The sequence below is a fragment of the Molossus molossus genome, unplaced genomic scaffold (genome assembly GCF_014108415.1).
Source record: "Molossus molossus isolate mMolMol1 unplaced genomic scaffold, mMolMol1.p scaffold_m16_p_11, whole genome shotgun sequence".
Taxonomy (NCBI): domain Eukaryota; kingdom Metazoa; phylum Chordata; class Mammalia; order Chiroptera; family Molossidae; genus Molossus; species Molossus molossus.
In genome coordinates, this window is record NW_023425346.1 from 104,145,696 (window position 1) to 104,169,289 (window position 23,594).

The window sequence follows — 23,594 nt, forward strand, 5'->3', positions numbered from 1 at the left end:
GGAGGCCGGAGTGTTGTGATTTCCCAATGGCAGAGGTGGCCTGTCCTTTGTTTACCAGCCCGCACATCTCTCGGCTTCAGAAGGAACAGAGCCCGCGCTCAGGACCCAAATTAGCGTTGCGTGGCCGGCCCTGTCTCGGCGGATGCCCGGCCGTGCCCGGCGCCTCCGCGGACTGGTCTTGAGCCTTCAGAAGGTCTGAGCCCTCAGCTGATCCCCTGCCCCCGCGCTGACAGCGAGCCCTGTTTCTGATCATTTTCAATTCTTTTAATATCCCCCCCCAAAAAAGATTTTTGTTCTTGTTTCTGATACTGCCGAGCGAGTAAGTCCGGGCGTGTGTGAAAGCGAGGAAGAGCTGCTCCGCACACACCTGTCCTCTCCTTTCTCTTTCTTTTTTGCTTTTTCTTTCTTTTTTGCTTTTTCTTTCTCTTTTTCTTTTTTTCCCTAAAGATGCCTGCTTCCTGTGACCTGGCGCTTGAAAGCGTTTTGTATCTTTAATCAGCACCTAGGAAATTCAGTCAGCCAGCCCTGGGGACCGTGAGTAGCCCCCCCAGACAGTGTGGGTGGCTCCCCGCCACAAATGCTCAGTCAAGCCCACCGAGGCAGAGTGGCGGCAGGTGTCCCTCCGGAGGGCCCAGGGCTCCCTGAAACACAGACTCCAGGTCTGGGGAGGGGCCACGTCTGCCCTCGGTGGGGACTGGGGACATGCGTGGCGGGGGCAGGGGGGCAGGGGCAGTGGTCCTGGCACTTGTGGTCATAGCCGTGAGGGGTCCGCACAGAAGGACGCCTCCCCCCAGGGGGAGCCGCGGGGCCCACACTCCCGGAGCCGGTCCGAGCGAGCATCAGCCGGGACATCAAAATCCAATCCGCACACCTGGCAGTGACAGGCACGGCCGAGGCGAGCTCCCCGCCACAGTTCATCAAAAGACGGCCCAGCTAATGATCGGCTGGGCAGATAATCAGAGGAGAGTTAATTGTGAGGTTCGACATGGCATCTTGTCAGCAGAGATAAGTCGTCACGTTTTCCGCTTGAGCTGAAACTAAATGATTGTAAAGTAAGTTATGGGTGTCCTTGGGCCTGTCTGCCGGAATGATAGCTAAGAACCCATCCCTGGCCCATCCGTCTCGGGCAGGCTGCTTGATATTTATGCGAACGGAGTGTTATTTTATCCCTCCGGTCATGCTTGTCAGCTCCCCGAGTGAGCGGCGGAGCTGCCTCCCGGGCTCATACTTCACACACCGGAGCTCGGAGAGACTGCAGATTGTTATCGTTATTGCTCAGATTATATATTTTTTGGGGTGTGCGTTGCACATTGATGCCCGATTGGGAAGAACTAATGGCTGACACGGAGCGTGCGGGACGGCAGTGGACCGGCCCAGCCCGCGCGGCGCCGCCCACCCGGGACTCTGCGGGCCCGTCAGCCACGCTCGGTGCCGAGTAATGAGGTGCTGGCGTTTTTAATTTGGTGCCTTTCTCCTCCTCGCCGCTCCCCTCCCGCCCGGCGCTGACTCGGCCGGCAGTCATCGCCTGTCGCCGTGCCCGGTAATTGATACAAAATAAAACGCATTATTTGCAGGCAGTCGGAGGCGCGGGCGGCGTGGCCGGGGCTGCGGCGGGAGCTCATTTACAGCGTTGGAGGCCGGGCTTCCGGGCCCCTTCGCTTTGAGGGATCCCTTGTCAGGCAGGGAGTCGTCGGGAACGAGAAGCACAGCGTGGAAGCCTCGTGCGTCCGGATCGCCCGTATTTTACACCGAGGAATGTGAACCGCTCTTGGAAGAGAGCTCTCGAGCCTGGGAGCCTGGGGCGTTCATATCCCAGCACCGGGCTCAGGACCGTTGAGCCAGAAACCATGGCCTCCGTGTGAGCTCCCGGCCTCCTGCCTCCCCGACCCGGGCTGTGCCTCTGGGACCTCTGTCCTCGGTGGCCTTGGCCATCGCCCTCTGGCTCTGGCTGTAGCTGGCGTTCCTGGCATGCCGGTTGGACGAGTGGTTTGGTGGCGGCCGCCTGTCCTCACTGGACCATCCACTCCTGCACTGTCCCTGCTCCCCCTTAGCCTGCCCACCGTAGGCCCCCAATCCGGAGTGGTCGCCACACTGCCAGCTGTCTTCTCTCCAAGCAAACTCGGAATCCATTCCAGGGCCCAGGCCAGCGCACGGCACCTTGACGGGAGGGAGAAGACAGAGGGAAGAGATGGAGCGGCGCCGCCCTTCTCCTGGGCTCCCTGGGGCGCCGCTGCCCGCTTGCTGTCTCGAAATTGGGCCGAGGATGGTTTCCTCGGTGCTCGCCTTGGGGCACCGCTGCCCCATGAGCAGCAGATCAGACCGTGGCCGGGACAGGCACCGCGGAGCCCAGGGTGCTCTGGACACATCCATTGCTGCATCCGCATTCCTCCCTCTGAGAAGGAGGTTGGTCCCCCGAGTGCTGCTGTTTCATGATCATGGCTGCTGCTGCTGCTGCTGCTGCTGCTGTTGTTGTTGTTGTTATTATTACTGGACAGCCCTGGTCATCGTGCAGCTCGTCTCCCTCCCTCCAGCGGCCGGAACGGGGCTCCCATTGCTATGCTCTTTCCCTCCCCCAGCCCCACTCCTGGGCCCTCTCCTGACTCGGTGGTACCTTTGTCTCCAGTGGATCCTCTTCTCTGGAGAGTCACATTCCCGTCTCTCACGGGGCAGCCAGCCTGGGGTACCCGGTGAGGGTGGACACGCACACGGCCCTTCGCCTGAGCACTCTGCCTGCAGGTGGCACCCGTTGCATCCGTTCACACACCTGCCGTGCCCCGCCCCCAGGTGCCCATCCTCACCCTCTGAGACGTGCCGAGGAGACCAGCCCCTCAGGAGGCAGCAGTGAGCGGTTAGACCGGCAGTCTTCCCTCGTTCCTGGGGCTCTGCGCAGACAGGGACCTCCCTCCATCCTTCCGTGTGTCGCAGGCGCCTGGACAGAACTGGCCCCGGGCGTCCAGCGCCCGGGGGCACGTGCAGCGAGTCCCCGGCTTCCCTGCAGGGACACACTTGTGCAGAGCAGACAGACTCCTCACAGTCTTGGTTGCTCACCAACAATAGAGTCCAAACCACTGGCAACACGCAGGGCTGTGGTTTGACCCCGAGCGTGCTCATGGCAGTGCCGTCCACCTGTGTGAGCCCCTCTTCGTGCGACAGGTCAACTCTATAGGACTTAATTCCCAAGTGTGGACCTCCCGTTACTCACCCCGGAATGTTTCCGGCCGTGTCCTGGTGAGGGGTTGAAGAAGGCCCTGCCTTCACAGGGGTTGTGCTCTCCTGGGAAGGCGTCCAATGAGCAGGTGATGGGGTGCGTCCTCACGGTGAGTGCCGCCTCGCACCCGAGACGCTGGGGGCTGAGGCAGACTTGGGCAGTGGCCAGGTGGGGGCACCTCTCTTGGGCTCCCTGCAGGGGCTTCTCAGACCCACAGCTTCCTGGTTTCCGGCTGCCTGAGCAGGGTGAGGCCTCGCGCGACTTCCTGCAGGTGGCGCCTGGTGAGCGGCATGGGACGCTGCCGAGACTCCTTCCATCCCATCCGCCCAGGCCACTGATGATGCTGTGGGGGCTCTGGGGGCTCCGCAGGGCACACGAGCAGCTGGTGGACATCAGCGAGCCTGACCAGGCCTCGGCAGCAAGGGCAGCAGCTTCGGGCGGGGGGCCTTGGCCTTAAATCGGAACAGACATCACATGGTTGGTAGCTGGTCAGGGCTGGAGTCCAGGAGGGTTTGTTGAAGATGGAGATAATACAGCTCAGCTGGTGCAGGCTAGAGAGCATAGATGCTGGGGGCGAACTCCCTGCGCCAGTAAGAAGGGGTGGGGTGGGGCGCAGCAGGCCCTGGAGCCCATGCGGACGGGCCCGGGGCAGGAGGGGTGCTGTCTTCTGACTGTTGCTTTTATTCTTTTTTGTTTTGTTTTTTGTCTTCAGTGACATGAAAAGTGCGGTCCTCACCCGGGTGGTGTGGCTCAGTGGTTGAGCATCAACCCTGCACCAAGAGGTCGCTGGTTCAATTCCCGGTCAGGGCACACGCCCAGGTTGTGGGCCTGATCCCCAGTGGGGAGCCTGCAGGAGGCAGCCAATCAATGTCTTCTTCATCAATGTTTCTATCTTTCCCTCTCCCTTCCTCTCTCTCTAACATCAGGAAGGAAGGAGGAAAGGAGGGAGGGAAGGAAGGAAAAAGGAGAAGAAAGCGAACGCACAGTGGGTCCTCATGAGGGATGGATGAGATGTGGAAGTTTGGGGGGCAGGGTATGGATTTTCTCCAGAATATAGTAGCTTGAAGGGCAGGCCAGAGGTGGGTCCTGCCCCCACCCGCAGACCCCTTCCCCCCACAGGAACTTCTGGGCCATAGATGTAGAGGAGGTCGGGCAGCGGGGTGCTGTTTCTGCACCCAGTCCTGACGCAGAGGGCCCTGGTGCAGGTGAGCGGGGGAGGGGCGGACCCTCCGCACCGCACAGACCCGGACGAGGGGCTCTGGCCTTAGGGTGTCTAGGAGGTTGTGTCCAGGGCAGGTTTGGCAACATGTGTCTAAAGAGATTCCTTAAGTTGTACATGTTTACCTTTCTCAGTGTCGGATAACATGTTCTAGAACTTCACAAAATGAAAGTATTTGAAACTCAGTTTGGCCCAGCTTCTCTGTTCCTCAAACACCAGGTGTGCTTCCGCCTTAGGGTCGAGTTCCGGCTTTCCCTCCTTCCGCCTCTGGCGCCCCCCACTGTCAGTCCTCCCTGCGCCCCTTTTCTCTCTCTCGACACCACCTCCTGATGGGCTCCAGACTGTGGCCCAGCTACTGCCCCGGTGCCAAGTGCACAGGAATCTTCACCTGTTTTTCTCTTGGGGAATCCCCGGCCTCTCGACCGGTGTCCAGCCCCCGCCGCAGGCGCTCACTTGTGAAAGGAAGACGCTGGAGGTGTCCGGACGGTGCTTCTCCATCCGTTGTCAACGTCCTCTTCGGTTCTGGTCCGTGATGTGTTCGTTGCTTGGTCCTCCAGCCGGACTTCCTTCTTCTCTTTGATAGAGAAAAACAGACGTAACCATTTGGGAGCGTCGCTTACAGTGAACATCACATGGGCGCATTGGTTGTAAAATGTTATAAACAGCTGCTGTGAACCGAAAGTCGGGGGGGTGGGGCTCTGCTACACCGACTCCCAGGCGAGGTGGCCGGACGTGGGTGCGAGACTTTGCGTTTCCAGCAGTGACTGACCGCGCGGTCCCAGGCAGTGTGGGTGGGGAGGGCAAGGAGTCTGTCACCCTGTGTGCACGCAGGACATGGCACTTGTGTGTGTGCTTCTGAGGGTCTTCCTTGCACTCCTGACACCCAAGGTAACCGTGGGGACAGAGAGTTAAGCGACCGAAACGCACGAACACCCCACTTTCCTGGTCCGGAACTCCAGTCACGCAAAGCAGAGAACGTCGAATTCTCTGCAGCATGAAGACGCAGAAACAAATGCCTGGTTTTGAATGGTGGGAAGTGCATCAAACAAGGATCCCCGTGGTCTCTTTTTTCCCTGATTTTTTCTTTTGATATGTCATTGATACATTATAGTGTCAGGTGTATAGCAATTGTTTGCTATATTAAATACAGTGAAATGATGACCAGAGTGAGTCTAGTTAACACCCATCACCACAGTTACAGTACTTTTTGTTGTGATGAGAATCTAACATCTATTTTTCCTAGCAACTTTCAGATATACAATACAGAATTATAAACGACACGTTATATTGCATACATATACATTACGTACACTGTAATTATGTTAACTATATTGTACATAATAGTGGTTTTATAATTGGAAGTTTGTATTTATTGACCACCTTCATGCTGATCCCCCATCAGCAACATTATATTTGTTATATATTGTATTATATGTAACATCTAAACAATACACTGTATCTCTGGCCTCCCATCCAGCAAACTCATATCATATTATGTGTGTTACATATTGTATTACATGTAACATCTAAACAGTACCCGGGATCTCTGGCCTCCCATCGCAAGCTCACGTTATATACTGTGTCCTAAGTAATATCCCAGAGGGGCGCAGCTTGTGGGGCTGACATGACCTGGAGGAACCGGTGCTAACGCTCCCTCTGTTTTGCCTTTTCCGGTCCGGCGGCAGACACGGGCCTGGGCGACTCCGTGTGCTCCAGCCCCAGCATCTCCAGCTCCACCAGCCCCAAGCTCGACCCGCCCCCCTCCCCCCACGCCAACAGAAAGAAGCACCGAAGGAAGAAAAGCACCAGCAACTTCAAAGCCGACGGCCTGTCGGGCACCGCCGAAGGTAAGGGCCCCGGGGACGGCAGGGGGCGTCTGCAGCTTCGAACATCGGCTTGTGATTTTCACGTCTGTGAAGTCACGCACCCCGAGGAGCCGTGTGCAGTCACAAGGTCACTGCAGGCCTTTCTGTTCGCGCTGTGGCGCTAGGGGGCCCTCGGGACCTTCTCCCCACTGGCTGGCGTTCCCTGGGGTCAGCTCTCTGGTCTTCACAGCCACCTGGGCCGGCAGTGTCCACTCCCGCCGAGGGTGCTGTGTTGTCTCGTCCTAACAGACGCCCTGTGCTGAGCCAGGGATCTTCTCTCTCACTGGCTGGCTCAGCTCTGACGGGTGCCCCACAGCAGGGCCCGTCTACTCTGGTGGCCCGTGGTCAGGCTTGTGTGACTCCCCGTTGACCTGTCCGGTCCTCGGCCTCATTCTCCGTGACCCCACATGCCATCCTCCTGAAGCGGCTCCTTCTGGTGGACGTACAGTTTTTCCCCACAGACAGGAGTGGGGATCACACACGCACCCTCGACGGCCCATTAGGGGAGGCGGAGTTCATTCCGCTTTCGTAAGCAAGTTAAAGACAGGCCTCTGGAAGCCAGACTCCAGACCTTCTTGGCAACGGAGTTGCTGTCTGTGAGGCCAGCAAAGGTCAAGGGTGTGTACTCCGCAAGGTGCCACGGACAGAGCCCCCCTAGAACTTAGGTGCTGCTGCCACACTCGTACGTGTTGTTCCCCGAGCTGCACCATTGGGCTGGCAGTGTGCCAGAGCAGTGCCCGTTCCCCCCGACACCCACGGAGGACCTGTAACCCACATACACGCGTGAGCAGGGAGAACGGAACCCGGGCGTGTGCACAGAGCGTGGCGGTCCCCACTGTCCCGTGAGTGGGGGGCCTGCAGGGGGCAGCCCGTCAGTCAGCGTTTCCCTCTCACGTCGATGTTTCCATCTCTGTCTCCCTCTTCCTTCCCCTCTCTCTCCACTCAATAAAAACATATTTTTTTTTAAACCAACAAGCAGAACTTTTAAAAAAAACTCTCAATTGCAGATATAAAATATGTTATGGAAGGTGTCACAAAGTAGTTGAATTTTATGGTTTTTGTCATGCCCCCTTGGAACAAAGGACTGCATTTAATTCTCTTTAGAGTGTAACAAAAATAAGATGCTGCTGAAAGTCACCCGGTCCCATCGAGCTCTGGGGAAGACGGTGTCACCGAGGGGAGAGAACCACACACTGTCCACAGAGCGATGGTCACCCCCCCAGGGGTGGAACGGGGAAAAGCGGGGGCAGTTATCAGGACCCAGAAACAGTTCTCCAGAAAGACCTTCAGTCAAGACCTGTGGCCTTCAACCAGGGACGTGTCCAGCCCGTGGTGACCCAGAGGGAGAGGGAGCCCAGGGCGGCACCCTGACCTCAGTACCCCCGCCTCTGGTCTCCTGCCCAAACCCACCCAGAACCAAAGGGCATGAGAGTCACTGGTCCAGCCACACGTGTCTATGTCCAGGGCAGAGGAGGAGGGAAGGGGGAGACAGAACCTGCGGAGGGCTTGGTCCCCAGCGAGCCCCGAGCAGCTCTGTGCCGCTGGCCCCCCGTGTGTCTCTCGTTACACGGTAGACCAGGAGCTTCCTAAGGGCAGCCTGTGTCTGCCCACCATTGTCCCCAAGGGCTGTCCCGCGCAGGCTGAGGGGTGTGGGAGCTCAGCACCTTCGCCAGCCAGCCACGAAAGGAGCCACACACCGCCTTCCGGAGGGCCTGGCACTGGGCGTGTCTTCCCGTGGGGTGGGCTCGTTCGGAGAGCAGAGCTCAAGCCCGTCATCAACACCCACGTTGCCTCGAGCAGGAGACCTGCCCCCCGGGATCTCGCTGCCGCTGGAGGAACGAGGCAGCCCGTCCCCAGGGCCCTCGGTGCCCTCCCGCACCTTCCACTCGCCGCTGATGCTTCTCGTCTACCGAAGGGCAGTAACTAAACGCTGCGCCAGGTGGGAGGAGATGCCGCCACCTAGCCTAAGCAGACGGCCATTCTCTGATATTCACCATTCTCAGCGGATGGAGTGAATCTAGTAAGTTACAGGAGCAGAAACTGACCGAAGTGTACACGTCCTGAGTTCCGGCGTGGCGACTCGCTGGGCTGACGCACGGGGTGCATCCTGGAGAAGGTGTTTCGGCGATCGCGCCTGGCCCTGGGCTCACGGAACTATTGGCATCATTTCAGGAGTCAAAAATGTCAGAGTGTTTCAGCCCCCCTCAAGGACGTGTGGGGTACAGGCTGGGGCAGCGAGCTCTGTCTTCCTGATGGTGACACTGTATCCTTTGGAGCAGAAGCGCCTTGGAAAGGTGGTTGGATGCCCGGCTGTCCCAGACGGAGTCGGGAGGGTGAGGGGTGCTGCCGTAATGGCTGCCAAAGGACCCTCGTGTGTCCCCGGCATGCTCTGTCCTCAACGGGCATTTGGCCCCCCTCTGCCTGCTGGGAGCCTCCCCAAGGATTAGCTCTGTCCTTCGTCTCTGAAACGATGGGAGCTTTCCGAAGACTGTGGTCCTTTCGGTAGTTTTGTGCAACTGAGCGATGTTTCTATGCAGGAGAATTAGACTGTCCACAGTGTCAGAACTGGGGCACGTCAGTGCTCCTCAGAACCAACATCCTGCAGTGTTGGCATGAAAAGTGTGAAGGGGGGGTATCAGCTTTAAAAGAAAAAAAAAACCTCAGTGTCTCGTTTCTACTTTATCCCGATTTAATAGACCATTGGGGATGTTGGCTGTTAAACGCTCGGCGCTGTTCTCGATTTTAAGTTGGATGTGACTTGCTCAGAATCATTCAACGCGTTTAAGAAAACGCGTGTTCGGATCTGGGCGCTGTGCTCCGTGGTGATGGTGGCATCAAAGGTGAACCCAGACGCTGGCAAGAGGGTGGTGATGGGCGAAGCTCGGGGGAGCCTTGGAAGCGAGTGATGGGGAGCAGAGGTTTGACAGAGGACGGGGGACACAGAGGTGGGCTGTGTTCACAGGATGGAAAACAGCCCTGACTTGTCCCGACGGTCCCAGGGGGTTTTACTGGGACCGATGTGGGGAAGCCTCGAAGAGGAGACTTTGATTCGGACACTGAGAGGAAAACTCTGTAGGAGGCAGGGCTGCCCAGCACCGGCTGGGCCACGGTCGTGGAAGTTGGGTTCCGGGAGGAGGATCGCACCGAGGACCCCGCCCGTGGCCCGAGCCCAGCTCAAGGCTCTCCCTGTGGTGCTCTTAGGCAGGACGTCTGCAGACCTTCCGCGACACACCGTCTTTTGGTGCCTCTTAGAACTGGGCTGCCTTCTCCGTATCTTCTTATCCAGAGGAGCTCCAATGGAACGGGGTCTCTGCAGCCCTGTCTGTGGCCCCGGACCTGCTGGGGGCTCACGTTTATTTTATGACATTCATGCAAGTTTGCATCGCGCGTTAATGTCCCTGCTTCCCCGGTGAAAAGGCGGAAGTGGGGAGAGGTTAAGTGGCTTTCTTGTCCTGGGTCAGGTTGCTGGTAGGCGACAGACCGCCGCTTCATTCTCTGCCTGCAACTCCTTCCCCAGGCAGAAAGCTGGTCTTTGAGGTGTGCGGGGCAGCTTTTGAATCCGGGAGCGGGGCCGACGGCGGAGCTTCCTTGATATTCCTCAGATTCCGTGTAAAGACGCTGACTTTCATACGGCTCAGCACACCTCTAAGTTGTGTGGCACAGATCTGTCTTTTCAAACGCGAGCCCGTCTGGGTTTACCCGTCCTATTGTGCGAGTGGGTGTGCAGAAATCCTGTTGTGGTCTTCCTTTCTCCTCCCGGAGGCGCGGCGCTTTGTTCCAAAGGTCTCAGGAGGGACTTGTCTTTCTCCTCGCCAGCAAGCCCTTGGCTGTTCATCCTGGGTCTCTGTAGAACCATTGTCTGCTGAGTCCTGGGTGAATATTGAAGTAGTATCTTGTAGGGGGAAGTCACCGACTGGCCTCTGTCCGTTAGGGAGAAAATGCATGGCCCATCGCAGAGCAGCCAGAGGTGGGGCCCCCCGCCTGTTGACGAATGTCGTTGACTCCGAGTTGCAGAGGTCAGCCTGGACGGGGCTGCCCTCCGAGCTTTCAGAGGAGACCCTGGCACCGCGAGTCCCTCCGTTCTGTCATCAAATGTCCAGCAGCCGGCGCAGAGGGAGCTTGGTGAGCTCGGCTCCACGGCAGACACCGGAGGTCAAGCCCAGTCCCCTCTGACCCTGCGGGGCTTGGAGCCTGGAGGTGACACACACGGGAAGGCGGCCCTGGGATGTCAGGCAGAGCACGGACGAGGCTCGGGCGGCTCAGAAGCAGGACCAAACAGCGTCGGGTCGTGAAAGTCCGGGAAAGCTAGCCGGTTGTAGAACTCGGTGTCATATGCTGCAGCCCGGCCAGGGCGGCTCAGTGGTTGAACGTCAACCCTGCACCAAGAGGTCGCAGATTTGATTTCTGGTCAGGACACATGCCCAGGTTATGGGCCTGATCCCCAGTGGGGGGCGTGCAGGAGGTGGCCAATCAATGTTCTCTCTCAATGATGTTTGTGTCTCTCTCTCCCTTCCTCTCTCTCTAAAATCAACAACAACAAAAAAACTTAAAAAGAAAATGCTGCAGAGAGCATCACACTTCTGTTAAATGTCATCTGTCTACAACAGCTTTTCAAAACCTTAGCGGCGGTGATACAAGTATCCACAGGCTGGAGTTTTGTTCTCACTTAGATACTAAGAAACGGATGCTACTGTTCTTCACTTTTTTATTAATTAGCTGATGTTTCGGAAGGCACGTTGGAGAGAAAATCAAGAGTGACGCATGAGGCATAGCAGAGGTTAGTTTTTCCTTGTTTATGTTATGATACCGAGTACGAGAAAAATCGACACACAGGCACATCGAGGCTCCCTGAGGCCGGGACGCTGGGTTTTGTGGACCATTGTCAGGTTATCTGGGGTGTTTGCCCATCCCCAAAGGGAGGGTAGTTTGTTTCTTTTATTTAAGTCTGATCATCATCTTGGCTCTCCTTGGGCCCAGTTAACCCTGGTTGCTCTGTGGTGTGTGTGATGACCCATACTTGACGGGCAAGAAGTCCGGGCGCAGGAAATGCCTCGTGGTCTCTGGCTTAACTTTGTGTTACTTGGAGGTGGGGCTGGCAGAGGGTAGGGACGGTTCATGCGGCGCCTCTCCCATGCAGCCCTCCTGGGTTTCCTCCTCCAGGAATTTGCACGCAGACCAGCGTGGCAGCTCCCTTGAGTGAAAGGAGAGGGAAAGAGACGTCTCTGTCATCGTCTGCATGAAAACACCGTCATGTATAGTTGTTTGGTTTTTGTTGTTTTTTTGTTTGTTTGTTTGTTTTATCCTGACCCAAGGACATTCCTCCATTTTTTGTTCAGATACAGTGGGAGGAAGAGAGAGAGAGAGAAACATCGTGAAAAAGACACATTGAGTGGCCGCCACCCGCACGACCCAACCAGGGCCGGGGACAAACCACAACCGAGGTACGTGCCCTTAGCAGGAACCGAACCCGGGTCTCTCCGGACCGCAGGCCGACGCTCTAACCGCTGAGCCACACCGTCCAGGGCGCACAGTTTTGATAACAATAAGCACCTGTTAGTCGTTAAACCCGTTGGTCAGCGCATCTGACTCACTGAGCAGTTCATCATCGCAGTGAACGTAAAAGCCACGAGCGGGAGCGTCTGGAGGAGGGCCCTCCCACGCAGCGACACGGACCCTTGGAGGGAGCCAGGGCACAGGCCCCGTTTCTCTGCCCTCGGGCTGGAAGGTGTGGGAGGCGCCCCGGATTCTGCCGGACTCGCCTGCCGCCCGCAGACCAGGGCACTTCTCCAAAGAGAGTTCTCCGCGTGACTCCGGCCTCCGGGAGAATCTCTTGCTGAGGCCGAGCGGATCAGGCTCACTCTAGACGCCGACGTTGCAGATGGGGTGCAGTTGCCTCGAAAGCCGTCCCGCGGGGCAGAGTCCGTCCGGCACAAACACGCGCGAGCCAGCAGCGCGAGCAGGTCCTTTGTGGGAGCCAGCGGGTCGGAAATAAACAAAGATGAGTCCGTCACAGCAGGAGAAGCCGGAACAGAGGACTCCCATCAGGACCCACCGACAACGAGAAAAGGGTTTTTGGTACTTTTTCTTTCTTTCAAAGTCACACACAAATGAAAGCATTAAATTCAGTTCCGTGAAAGTGCATCGATCACCTGCTGCGTGCGAGGGGTCTGCCTGGGCCCTTGGGAAGGGGACGGGGTGGCCCCCGCCTTCGGGACACCCAGCGTCCGACGGGAAAGCAGATCCGGAAACGGGCCGTGGCCACGCAGGCAGCCTGTGCACCAGCTCGAGGCACCCACGCACCCGGAACATGGAGTGACCACAGGATGCCTCTTGCTATGGGGTGCCTGGGAGCTCCGGGGTGCCGGGGAGACTCCTGGTGACATGGGACAAGCTTGCCCTCCTGGGTCTCCTGCCCCGCGGAAGAGCGGACCCACCTTTCGGAACCGCAAACCGCTGCCCAGGTTGCTTTCTGAAAGCACACATATGCAGTGCACCCCAATACCTTTCCCGCTCCCTGAAGTTAGAGATGCTTTTCCATGCGGCTCCGTCAGCCTGAGCGGCCCACAGCCTCCAGCGTCCGTCCCCAGAGCTCAGGACGGCTCCTCCGGGCAGCTTGGGCTTGGGTTCCTGCCTCGTTGAGAGACCCCCAAGGCCGCCGACTCCCGGGGACTCCTAATCTCTCAAAGTCACTTTCTTGCTGTTCTCAACATGCTACAGCCGTCGGCTGCTTCTCGGTCCCCGAAGTCAGCGACAAGGCTGGGGCTGGTGTGATGGGGTCTGTGTGGCCCAGGGTCCCGCAGCCAGGAGGGGCGGGCCAGACCGATGGGCGGGCGTGTCCCCTACTGTCCTGATGGCTTGTGTTGTTTTTCTGCTGTTACCTCGTTGCCTGTACTTAGCACATTCGGAACAGGGTGCAAACTGAAACTAGCGTCCAGGAAAGAAACAAAAGCGTGCTGACAAGTCCACCTCTTCACCCGCACACTGTCCACGAGGCACGTGCATCGGGGCTTCGACATCAGTGTCCTGGCTGAGCACGCAGCGCCTGCCCTCCCAGCCCGGCAGCGCCGAAACCTGGCCGCGCGTCATTTCCCGGGAAGAGCGGGCGCCAGTCCTCGTCCTGAGGGTGTAAAGCGCAGAAGGAAGATGGTGACTGAACATAAAACGTCCCTCTGTGTCAAAGCGACTTGGCAGATGGACAGCGCGAAACACCCTGTGCCTCGGTCAGTGCTGGCCGCCAGGGGACCCCAGCTGGGGCGCTCAGACAGCGGATGTCCCTTCCCACAGTTCTGGAGGCTGAAGTCCGAGGTCCAGGTGCTGGCCATTGGTCCCTTGCACAGATCACTTCTCATAGCGACCTTCCGTGGCTGTGCCTTAGTGTGTGCAGAGACAGGTCTTCCTCTGCTGCTAACTGCACCCTGGGGGCCCCACCCTCGTGACTCGATGCAATTCTCTCCCTAGGGCCCATCTCCAAGAACCATCACACCGAGGTTAGGGCTTCAGCAGATGAATCGGGGGCACAAACCCGCAGCCCAGAAAGCCCGTGTAGCTTTCTGCTCCTGTCTGTGGGATTGGATGGGCCCGTCCCGTGAGGGAAGGAGACATTTCATGGACTCGGTCACTCGCCTCGAAAACAGCCGCGTGGATCATGTCTGTGCTCCAGCCCTGCCTGCCTCCCCAGGGTCCCGGTCCCTGGTAGGGACGCCTCATTAAGCACGAAGGAGGAAGAGCCACGGTTGGCTCGGTGCTCAAACCTGTCACCTCACCGCATCCCTCAAACCAGCAGGTCGTGTTGTCAGGTGGTGGTGTTATCTCCACGTCCGCAGGCGAGGGATGAGGTTGAGTGAGGGGACGTGAACTGCCCGCGCTCAGCAGATGGGTGCAGGTGTCTGCGTCAGGCCTGCAGGACTCGGACGTTTGCGTGTCTCACTCAGACCTGGAAAGAGCTTGGGGACCCGGCCGTCGAGAGGCGCCCTCTGCAGGCCGGGGGGAAGCCATGCCCCCTCGCCCAGCGGCGCCCTGAGGACTGGAAGCAATAATTCCTTTGCCAGTTTTGATCTCAGCCTCTGTCCCCAGGGTCCCTGTTGTGGCATGGCTTCTGCTGGAACGGTATTTCTGTTCCCGTGTGTGTGTGTGTGTGTGTGTGTGTACGTGCGTGCGTGTGTGTACGTGCGTGCGTGTGTGTACGTGCGTGCGCACATCCTTGGGTACATTCCAGGTTCACGGCCTCAGCTTCTGTGCAGACAGTTAGAACATGCTGGGCTAGGGGACAGGCATACTCCTGTCTGTGTTACAAGGGGACATGTCTCTTGAAACTTGTTGAACTTGGGGACATTTAACTCAGATGCAAGGAGTCTAAGTTTTGTTTGTTTGTTTTATTGATTTTGAAGGGAGAGGGAGAGAAACAGCAATTGACCGCCTCCTGCATGCCCCCCACTGGGGATCGAGCCCACAGCCTGGGCATGCGCCCTGACCGGGAATCGAATCGGCGACCTCCTGGTGCAGGGTCGATGCTCAACCGCTGAGCCACACCGGCCGGCCGGGCGAGCCTGAGTTTTTCCATTCGCCTTTTTTGGGGGGATGAGGGGAGTGAAGCAGTGTGATGCTGGAGGGAGGCAGGAGTGATGGGCTGCGTCTCCGTCATCCCCTTGCACCCTTCATGCCCACGTGAGTGATAATTAAACGTCTGCCAGCCCGGGTCCTGCTCTCTCCCGGGTCATCGGGGTGCGACAGGAGAGCTCAGAGCGGCCGTGGTTTCGTTCTGTTTACTTCGTGGTCTTTGCTGCTGCCCCCTGCCTCTCGCCTGCACCCCCTTCTCATCCCAAACGGCACCTGGGCGTCGTCCACAGTGAAGGGCGCGGGTCCTGTGAAGACCCCAGCGGGCACGGCCATTCACATGCGCAGAGCCACGAGGGCGTCTTTGTACGCGGGACCCGGAGGAAAGCGGCCGTTCGTCCGTGGGTAATGGGCTCTGCTGCCGTGTGAAAGTCCTTCAAATGGTTAAATTCAGCAGCATGACACCCGAGCGCATGAAAAGCGATGCGTGCACACAGTTCCGTTCCGTTTAATTTTTTCCCCCCCAAGGGGGAGAGGAAAAAAAAAAAAAAAGGCAAAGGGAAAATGTTTTAGTTTCTCTTCAGCGGATGTCTCTCTGCTTTTTCTTGAAAGTGCCTTTCTAGTTGCCACACAGGGATGTGATCATTTCCTGCTACCTTGTCGCCTAGCGGCCGCCGCGTGCAATAAAACACAAAAAGGCAGAGAGAGAGAGACCGGGGGTCTTGTGAAGTATGACTTCCTATCCCAAGACTCATTGCCTGCTTGACAGTAATGATCTTATTACAGTACTCTGGACCTTGAAGAGATTGCACGAGGAGAGGGAGAGGACCGGCCCCGTGTAATCAAGTGGTGCTGAATATGCCACGCGTTTCTGATCACACACTGATTGGGCGCAGTTTTAGCCCACTTCTAGTCAATTACGCGTGGACCCCGTGCCCTGCGCAGGCGGGCGCGCCGGCGGCTGCTGTCTGGGTCCTCGGGCGGCCAGCGGGGGTTTGCAGAGCCGCGCACACCGTCATCCGGGATGACTCGGAATGGATCCTCGCTCCGGCGCTTGCTGGGTAGTGAGCTGCATTTGGACGGGGCCGGGGGGAGGCCTCAGGTACCCCACGGACGTCTCAGCCGTTGGGAGCGTTTGAACTCCTAGTTGATCCGGAGGCTGCCCCTGTTTCTGTCTGACCTCTGTTGAACGACAGGGCGTTCGGTGGTGGTGAAGGTGCTCTGGGGCTGTTGCCCCCGGGCACGCACGTTGAGCACGGAGGGCACAGGTTCACACACGTGGCCACGTGGTCCGGGTCCCGCATTGATTAGCCCCGGGGAGGCTCTGAGCTTCGAGGAGGCGGACCTCTGTCAACTGAGTCCATCCTGGCCGAAAGAAAGCATTCGTTGTCTGGAGTTAATTGTGCTCTGCAGGACGGTGGGTGATGAGTGCTTCCGAGGTGGCGTGGCTCGCCTGCGTGGCCAGGGAGCAGACGTGGACGTGGCTGGGTCGGGGCGCACTCTGCCGCCTGCCACCCGCAAGGATGTTACCCACAGTCCATCCTGCTCTTTATCTCCCGTCAGCGATCCCCAAGCCTTGCGATATTTGAAAGGGTGGGAAGCTCGTGCAGTTTCGCAAATGCTCACGTGTAGATTAAACGACAAACCAAGATTTTTTTTTTTTTTGCTTCACCATGTTATACTCTCAATTCAGGCTCTTGGTGTATAGTCTGCAGATAGGAAAACTTCAGAGTCCTTTTGCACATTTGTGTGCAAAACAGGCTTTTGACACACCCGAGCCAGGGATCCGTGTGAGATGTTTCCAGAACTCTAGTTTTGATCCACCAGTAGCTGGCGTTCAGTCACCTCCAACTATGGAGGTGACGTAAGGGATGGGAGCCCCAGCATTTCACCGCTGGGTCCTTCAGGAGCTTGATTGGACTCTTCCTAGTGAGTGAAACAAACAGGTGGCTGTGTTCTTTTACTGGGTCTTCGTGCTCACCTCTCTGCAGGTGGGAGTACTTCCCCTTGGGCTGGCCCTGTGCAGAAGCTGTGACATACTCACTGTGGGCAGGGTCACGGACACCCAGGGGAACTTACCAGAAGCCATAGCTTTGTTTCACACACACACATACAATTTTTTTTTTATCTCTCAATTTCATGAAAACAAAGTATTTTTTTTATCAATTTAGATTCGGTGATTAGTCTTTTTTTTTTTAATAGTTTTTACTTTATTGATTTTAGAGAGAGGGGAAGGGAGAGGGAGAGAGATAGAAACATCGATGAGAGAGAACATCGATTGGCCGCCTCCTGCATGCCCCCCCCCCCCCCCCCCCCCCACGGATCGAGCTCACAGCCTGGGCATGTGTCCTGACTGGGAATCAAACTGGCGACCTCTTGAGCCACTGAGCCACAGCAGCCGGGCAGTGATTAGTCTTTAAAAGAGAAAATCAAGCACGAAGCAGATCAGAATTGACCCTCTATTAGCAATAATTCCTGCAACCAATGGCTGACTCCTTGCTCCCTGTCGGCCCCTGTGATTAAACCTCTGGAAGGCCGTGTGTGTCTGTTTAGTGATCTCCAAACCCTGGCGTCTCTAAGGCTTTTCATAAGGACTAGATTTAAGTGAAATAAAGGCTTTTATAATTGCTGTCAAAAGGCTATTTCTTTATTTTAATAAGTTAATATTGAAACCATTAAAGTCTCGTCATCTTACCTGTGGCTGTGTTTGTTTTTTTTAATAGGTTGACGAGATGTGTTTTTTTAACAATTAGAAAACATCAAGTCCACAATTAGCCAACGGTTCACATTGTCAAGGATGTAATTTTAGATAGCCGGCACCCATGTGATGCTCTGTTTACATCCTGGCAAGGCTACCTGAGCAGGTGAACCCAGGGCTCACATTTAAAGAGAAAGAGTCAGTCAACTTGAAGATACAATTTCAGCAGTGACTGCAAAATACCTCTTGTCATGAACATGTAATTACCCTGAACAGGCCAATTAATTAATGTAAATCATTTAGGATCAGCGAATACTTTTGTGGCTTTTTTTTTTCCTGCCCCCAAACATTAGTTTATTCCTCACCCCGAGAAGGAGGGAGGGTTGATGTAACCTGCAGTCAACCCTCAGTCACCTTGATGGTGTGTCTGGGTTGGTAGGAGCCGCCATTATGGTTGGCAGGTTGGGGTAACCTCCCTGCTCGCTCTACCAGGTGGAGGGGTGGGGTAGAGACATGGTTTGAGCATCACCCCACAGACAAGCAGGGGAGGGGGACGAGAGCCCGCCCTGCCCGCCTGCCGTCCCCCGCCTGCACCACCATACCAGCGGTGATTCCAGAATGTTGTCGGCGGAGGCTCTCCGCTCTTGTCTGCTGTGAGCCGTGTGCAGAGTGATACGTCGCCGTCACCTGTCACGTGCTCCCTATTTCCGAGCGCAACGAATTAGGTCCGTTCACCCAGGAGAGTTATTTTTTTTTTTCCAAGTTCTTTTGCTCGAAGAATTTGGAGACAGAACTCGCAAGCCATTCATTTGTAGGCCAGATCTAGTTCTTGGGGTAACCTTTTCCCACCCCCCAAGCATGGCGAAGGGTTCCTGCCCTCTGTCAAGGCTGGCACTTGGCGTGTGCAACTCCACGAGCGCTTGTCTGAGCCGTGCCCACGGCTGCAGGGCCTTTGCAGGTGGTCTGCACGGAAGGAAGGGAGCGGGGAGGGGAAGCCTGGGATTGTGGGATGAGCCCAGGGAGAGGTGGGGTGGTCCTGGGGGCCAGCAGGTGCAGGCGGGAGCAGGGGCTCAGATGCTGCATGAGGGCAGGGCTGATGCAGGGGAAGTGGCCAGTGGGGGGGGGGGCACGGAGTGCTCCCCTGGCCTTCCTGGGCTCCCCCCTGCACCCGGTTCTTCCTCGCCCACCGCGGCCCTCGTGTCCCTCATTCTCCTTTCTCCTGGCTGCTTTCTCTCTCTCTCCTTCCTCCATCGAAGGCGTTCCTTGCTTTTTCCTCCCCTCTCTTATTTTCTCTCTTCCTTTTTTCCCATCTGCCCATAATCTACTTCTTTTTCTCCCTTACTTTCTTATTTTTCAACTTTCTTTTCATTGTGGCAACATACGAGACCTGAAAGTTGCCGTTTCTGAGTGCACGGTCCGGTGAAGTCAGCCGCATCACAGGGTCGTGTGGTGATCGGCACCGGCTCTTCCCAGAGTTTTTCACAACCCCAAACAAACTCCGTGCCACTGGACAGGGCCTCCCCAGGCCCCCGCCCAGCCCCTGGTGGCCTCTGATCTACTTTCTGTCTGCGGATTGGCCTGTCCTGGGCATTTCATATAAACGGAATGCTGGGGTGCTTTTCGTGGGTGAGTAATATTCCACTGTGTGGATAGAGCTGTTTTGTACGTGTATCTATCGATGGACACCTGTGTCCACCCTTGGGGTGTTGGGTAATGTCGCAGTGAGCATCGGCCGGCAGACACCTGTTCGAGCTCTGCTTTCCATTTCTCGCAGTATATACCTCGGGGCATGTGTAGCCTTTTGCAGAACCTCGAATTCCCTCTTTTCTTCCAATGCTGTCCGACTTCCTTTTTCCTTCCTCCTCAGTGTGGACTTGAAGAAGATACTGTGATTGAGTGAATCAACTTTTTGGTTCCCACTTAGCTATAAAACCATAGGACGTTGACTTTGTTTTTAACTTTCGTCTATTTTTCTATTGAAAAAAAATCCTAACATTTTTACTTAAAGCTTCCTTGTATTGGTCTGTGAGAGATGACGGGGAAGCGTCCTGGCCCCCACGAATCGGCTGCGTGCTGCCTAGACTGCTTGCCGGCGTCGTCGCGTGCTGCTCCTGGCCCGGCACGTCTGCACCGAGGGCCCCGCGGTCTGAGACCCCAGGATCCTGCTCTCGGAGACCCCAGGGGAGACCCCAAGGCCCCGCGGTCTGAGACCCCAGGGGAGACCCCAGGGCCCTGCTGTCTGAGACCCCAGGGGAGACCCCAGGGCTCCGCTGTCTGAGACCCCAGGGGAGACCCCAGGGCTCCGCTGTCGGAGACCCCAGGGCCCCGCTGTCGGAGACCCCAGGGGAGACCCCAGGGCCCCGCTGTCGGAGACCCCAGGGGAGACCCCAGGGCCCCGCTGTCGGAGACCCCAGGGGAGACCCCAGGGCCCCGCTGTCTGAGACCCCAGGGGAGACCCCAGGGCCCCGCTGTCTGAGACCCCAGGGCCCCGCGTTCTGAGACCCCAGGATTCTGCTCTCGGAGACCCCAGGGGAGACCCCAGGGCCCCGCTGTCTGAGACCCCAGGGGAGACCCCAGGGCCCCGCTGTCTGAGACCCCAGGGCCCCGCGGTCTGAGACCCCAGGATTCTGCTCTCGGAGACCCCAGGGGAGACCCCAGGGCCCCGCTGTCTGAGACCCCGCTTCCCCCTGACCGCAGGCCCCCGTTGCTGCTGGCGGGCACTTCTCACAGAGCTCGGCTTTCCCCGTTGTCTTGGAAACGCCTGCATTTTTTCTGTGACTTCCCGGCAGTGTGTGGCCTGGTGGGAACGTGAGTCTGAAGGACAAGGGGTCACTGTTCCTTTTCCTGCCAATGTCACGAGGGTCAGCTTTCTGGTGTCACTGCAGACTGGGTGACTCAGTGCCCGTCCCATCCTCATTCGCCTCTCCTTTTGCGGGGTCCCGCGCATTTCCCGGGTTGGGGGCCACCTTCGCCGCCTCAGCGCTCAGCAGGCAGAGGACCTCCCGGGAGGATTTCTGCCGCCTGGTCCTCGCCGTGTAATTTCGGGGAGGCTACCTGGGGCGGGGGGGCGGGGATCCCCGAATCCTCCTGCATCTCTGCCTCCATCTGTCAGTTTTGGGGTTAGGGCTGCCGGCGGGCACGGCAGGTTGCTGGTAGCTCCAGGTCCTCACTTCCCCCCGCCCTGCAGAGTCTTCAGTGTCTCTGTTTCCCGAGGTGCAGCCCCGGAGGCCCCTCTCCAGTCCCCTTCAGTACATCCTGGGATCCGTGTGATTCGTAGTGAACACTGACCGGACTGTTCGAACCCGCTGCCGCCCGTGCCTCCTCCTCTCCTCCTGGGACTCTGTTCACGTGCATAACCGGCACGTACTGGCCGTCTGCTGCCGGGGCACCTCTGGCTCGGGCTCTGAGCCGGGGGAGCTCGAGGCAGCCCGGGGGCGGCGGGGTAGTGGCCTTCTCGGGACTCTGCAAGGGCTCGTGTCTGGAGGGAAATCCCGACTCCTGAAGCCACACCCCAGCTGGTGCCCGGGCAGGACGCAGGAGGGGGTGGTGACCTTCGGGGGGAGGTGGGCCATCAGAAGGCCGTGCGCGGGGCGAGGAGAGCATGTCTGGGTGCAGGCCCGAGGGTGGACAGAGGCCCCTGCGTGGACAGAGGACATGACTGAGAAGTTGGGGGCCGGGAGTGAAGGGTGTGCCAGTCTTAGGGGTGCGGGGGAAGGAGCCAGGCGGGGAGCCCCGAGGAGGAGGAGGCTGGAGCGATGGGGAAGGAGGACTGGAGAAGGCGTGTGAGGACCTGGGAGAGTGCAGGGGTCCCTCCGCCGCCCCGCGGTGGGGACACGGCGGACAAAGGAGCCACGTGAGCCCCTGGCCTACAGCAGGAAGAGGGGAGGCCAGCTCCCAGACGCAGGTGCTGCCTATTGAATTGTGCTCCAGCCGGCCTGGGGGAGCCCGGGCGCCCGGGTTCTCGAGCGTGCGGCCAGGCTGAGGACCAGTGGCTGACGACAGTCTAAGGGACAAGTGTGCCCGGGGCTCCTACACCCCAGAATGCAGCTCACACCCCGGGACCGGGCAGCCCCCTCACTAGACTGCCCCATGGGCTCTACCGTTGCAATGTTTGTATTTTTTTTTCTACTTTTGTTTTAAATCAAATTTCAAATATGGAAAAGCTCGGCTGTGGTGAGCTGCGTTGCTGACAGAGACCCTGTGAGTCGCCGGGTGGCAGCTGCTGTTCTCGGCACACGTCACGCCCCTGCCCCTGCCCCTGCCCTCGGCACGCCCTGTGCCCGGGCACACAGACCCTCCGGAGCGGAGTGACCCAGGGGTGCCCCCCACAGCTCCTGGGGCTCGGGCGGCAGGCGGGGTACAGCCCGGAAGGCTGTTCTCCACAGTGTCTGGGGCCTCGCTCAGAGGCGTGCATCGGGAGATGCCTGGGTGACAGTCACTCGTGTCTGAGCGTCGGCGCACCTCTTGGGACCGAGGCGGCAGCGTTCAGCCAGGACAATGACGCACGGCCGCTCCTGTGCCAGGGCTGCCCCCCAGCACGGGGCAGGCGTGGGAGCGAGACACGTGCCGGGAAGAAGCCTCTGGGGACAGAGAGCCAGGGCCCCAACCCAGGTCCACACGGGCACAAGGTCCCACCTCGGGTCTGGTGTCTAGTGGACCCCAGCACTCCGGAGTGTGGCGAGGTTCCAGAACAGCACCTGGGCCCAGAATACAGCTGCCATTACAGGGAATTTGCTACTGATAGTAAATACATAAGAATATAATGTGTCTGCTTTCATTTTATTTTTGAAGAATTGTCAGAGGTTTCTTTTTTTTTAAAGATTTATGTATTGATTTTTAGAGAGAGAAACGTCAATGTGAGAGCAATACATGACCGGCTGCCTCCTGCACGCCCCCTACTGGGGATCGAGTGCACAACCAGGGCATGTGCCCTGATCGGGGACTTCGTGGTGCCCAGGACAAGGGCCAACCAGCGGAGCCACACGGCCAGCGCTGTCTGTTTCCTGTAGTCCATTTTCTCACTGGGTAGACACATCGGCATACAGATATTTCAATATCTTCTAGCTTGTTCCTCAGCTACAGTTATATCCCAGTCACTATAGGATTCACTCTTTCCGGGCAGCGTGATGGATAAGAACGTTGCACCGTTTTTTAAAAGTGGTGCAGAGAGCAACCAGGGGCCTATTTTTATGCGTATCACGGTAACCGGTTAAAATAAAGAAGATGAAATGCCACAAAGTTTCCCGGTATTCTGTTCCGCATCGGCTCACCCTCAGAGGTTGGTGAACAGCGTCAGAAGCTTCCCAACAATCGGAAGAAGACGGGCGCGTTTAGCCCCGCAGCCGCCGCCTCCTCGGACGGAGGCAATCACAAGAGGCTCTCTCCGCGGCCAATTAAGGCGTTGCACCCCGCAATCCCTTATTCTAATGAAGAAGAAGAAATTTCCCTTTTACTGAAATATTTCTTGTCGGGGTTTTATGCCTGCTCATTGCCCCGACGATGGAAATGCTCCTTTTACTTCTGACTGTCTTCTGTAATACCTTTTTGAATTGTGAGCCGGGAGGGAAAAAAAAAAATGTAAAGATCCCCTACAGGTTGAAACTTTTTTCCTAAATGCCGAGAGTGTCGCTGGCCATGAAAGCAAAGCTCCAGGTCCCGGCAGGCAGGTGGCCGTGTGTGGGAACCGGCCGTGAGGGTAGTGATGCCGGGCGGGCACCGGGGTGGTTGGGAACAGGGCTGAGGAGGATGACCTGGCAAGTCCCTCACCTCCTGCCGTGGTGCCCCGAGCTGTGACGCGGACTGATCCTGCCGTCTGACTTCTAGGACAGTTGTCAGGGTCCCTGAGCACATCCAGGTCAAGTGGGCAGGACAGAGCCCGGTCCCTTCCCTGGGACTCGGCTGGTACACACCAGAATACGGCCGTGCGAGCCAATCCTGCAGCAGATTTGGAGGTCGTACTGGTTCACCGAAGAAAGGCTCCGGGAGGTTATGTTCTGATCACGTGTTCAGTTGTGCTTTTCAGATGCTGTAGGCGGTGACTGAGAGAAGCTA

General features: G+C 57.6%; 1 protein-coding gene across 7 annotated transcripts in view; it reads left to right on the forward strand.

The window, feature by feature from the left end:
• The window catches only part of AGAP1 (ArfGAP with GTPase domain, ankyrin repeat and PH domain 1), a 479,358-nt gene that overhangs the window by 360,853 nt on the left and 94,911 nt on the right, over nt 1-23,594 (forward strand). For all 7 annotated transcript variants that reach the window (XR_004958681.1, XM_036254517.1, XM_036254518.1 and 4 more), the window contains one exon: nt 6,113-6,274. Coding sequence is in view for 6 of the 7 variants with exons in the window: in XM_036254517.1 (XP_036110410.1) it covers nt 6,113-6,274 (162 nt within the window). In the remaining variant the exon portion in view is untranslated. The remainder of the gene's footprint in view (nt 1-6,112; nt 6,275-23,594) is intronic.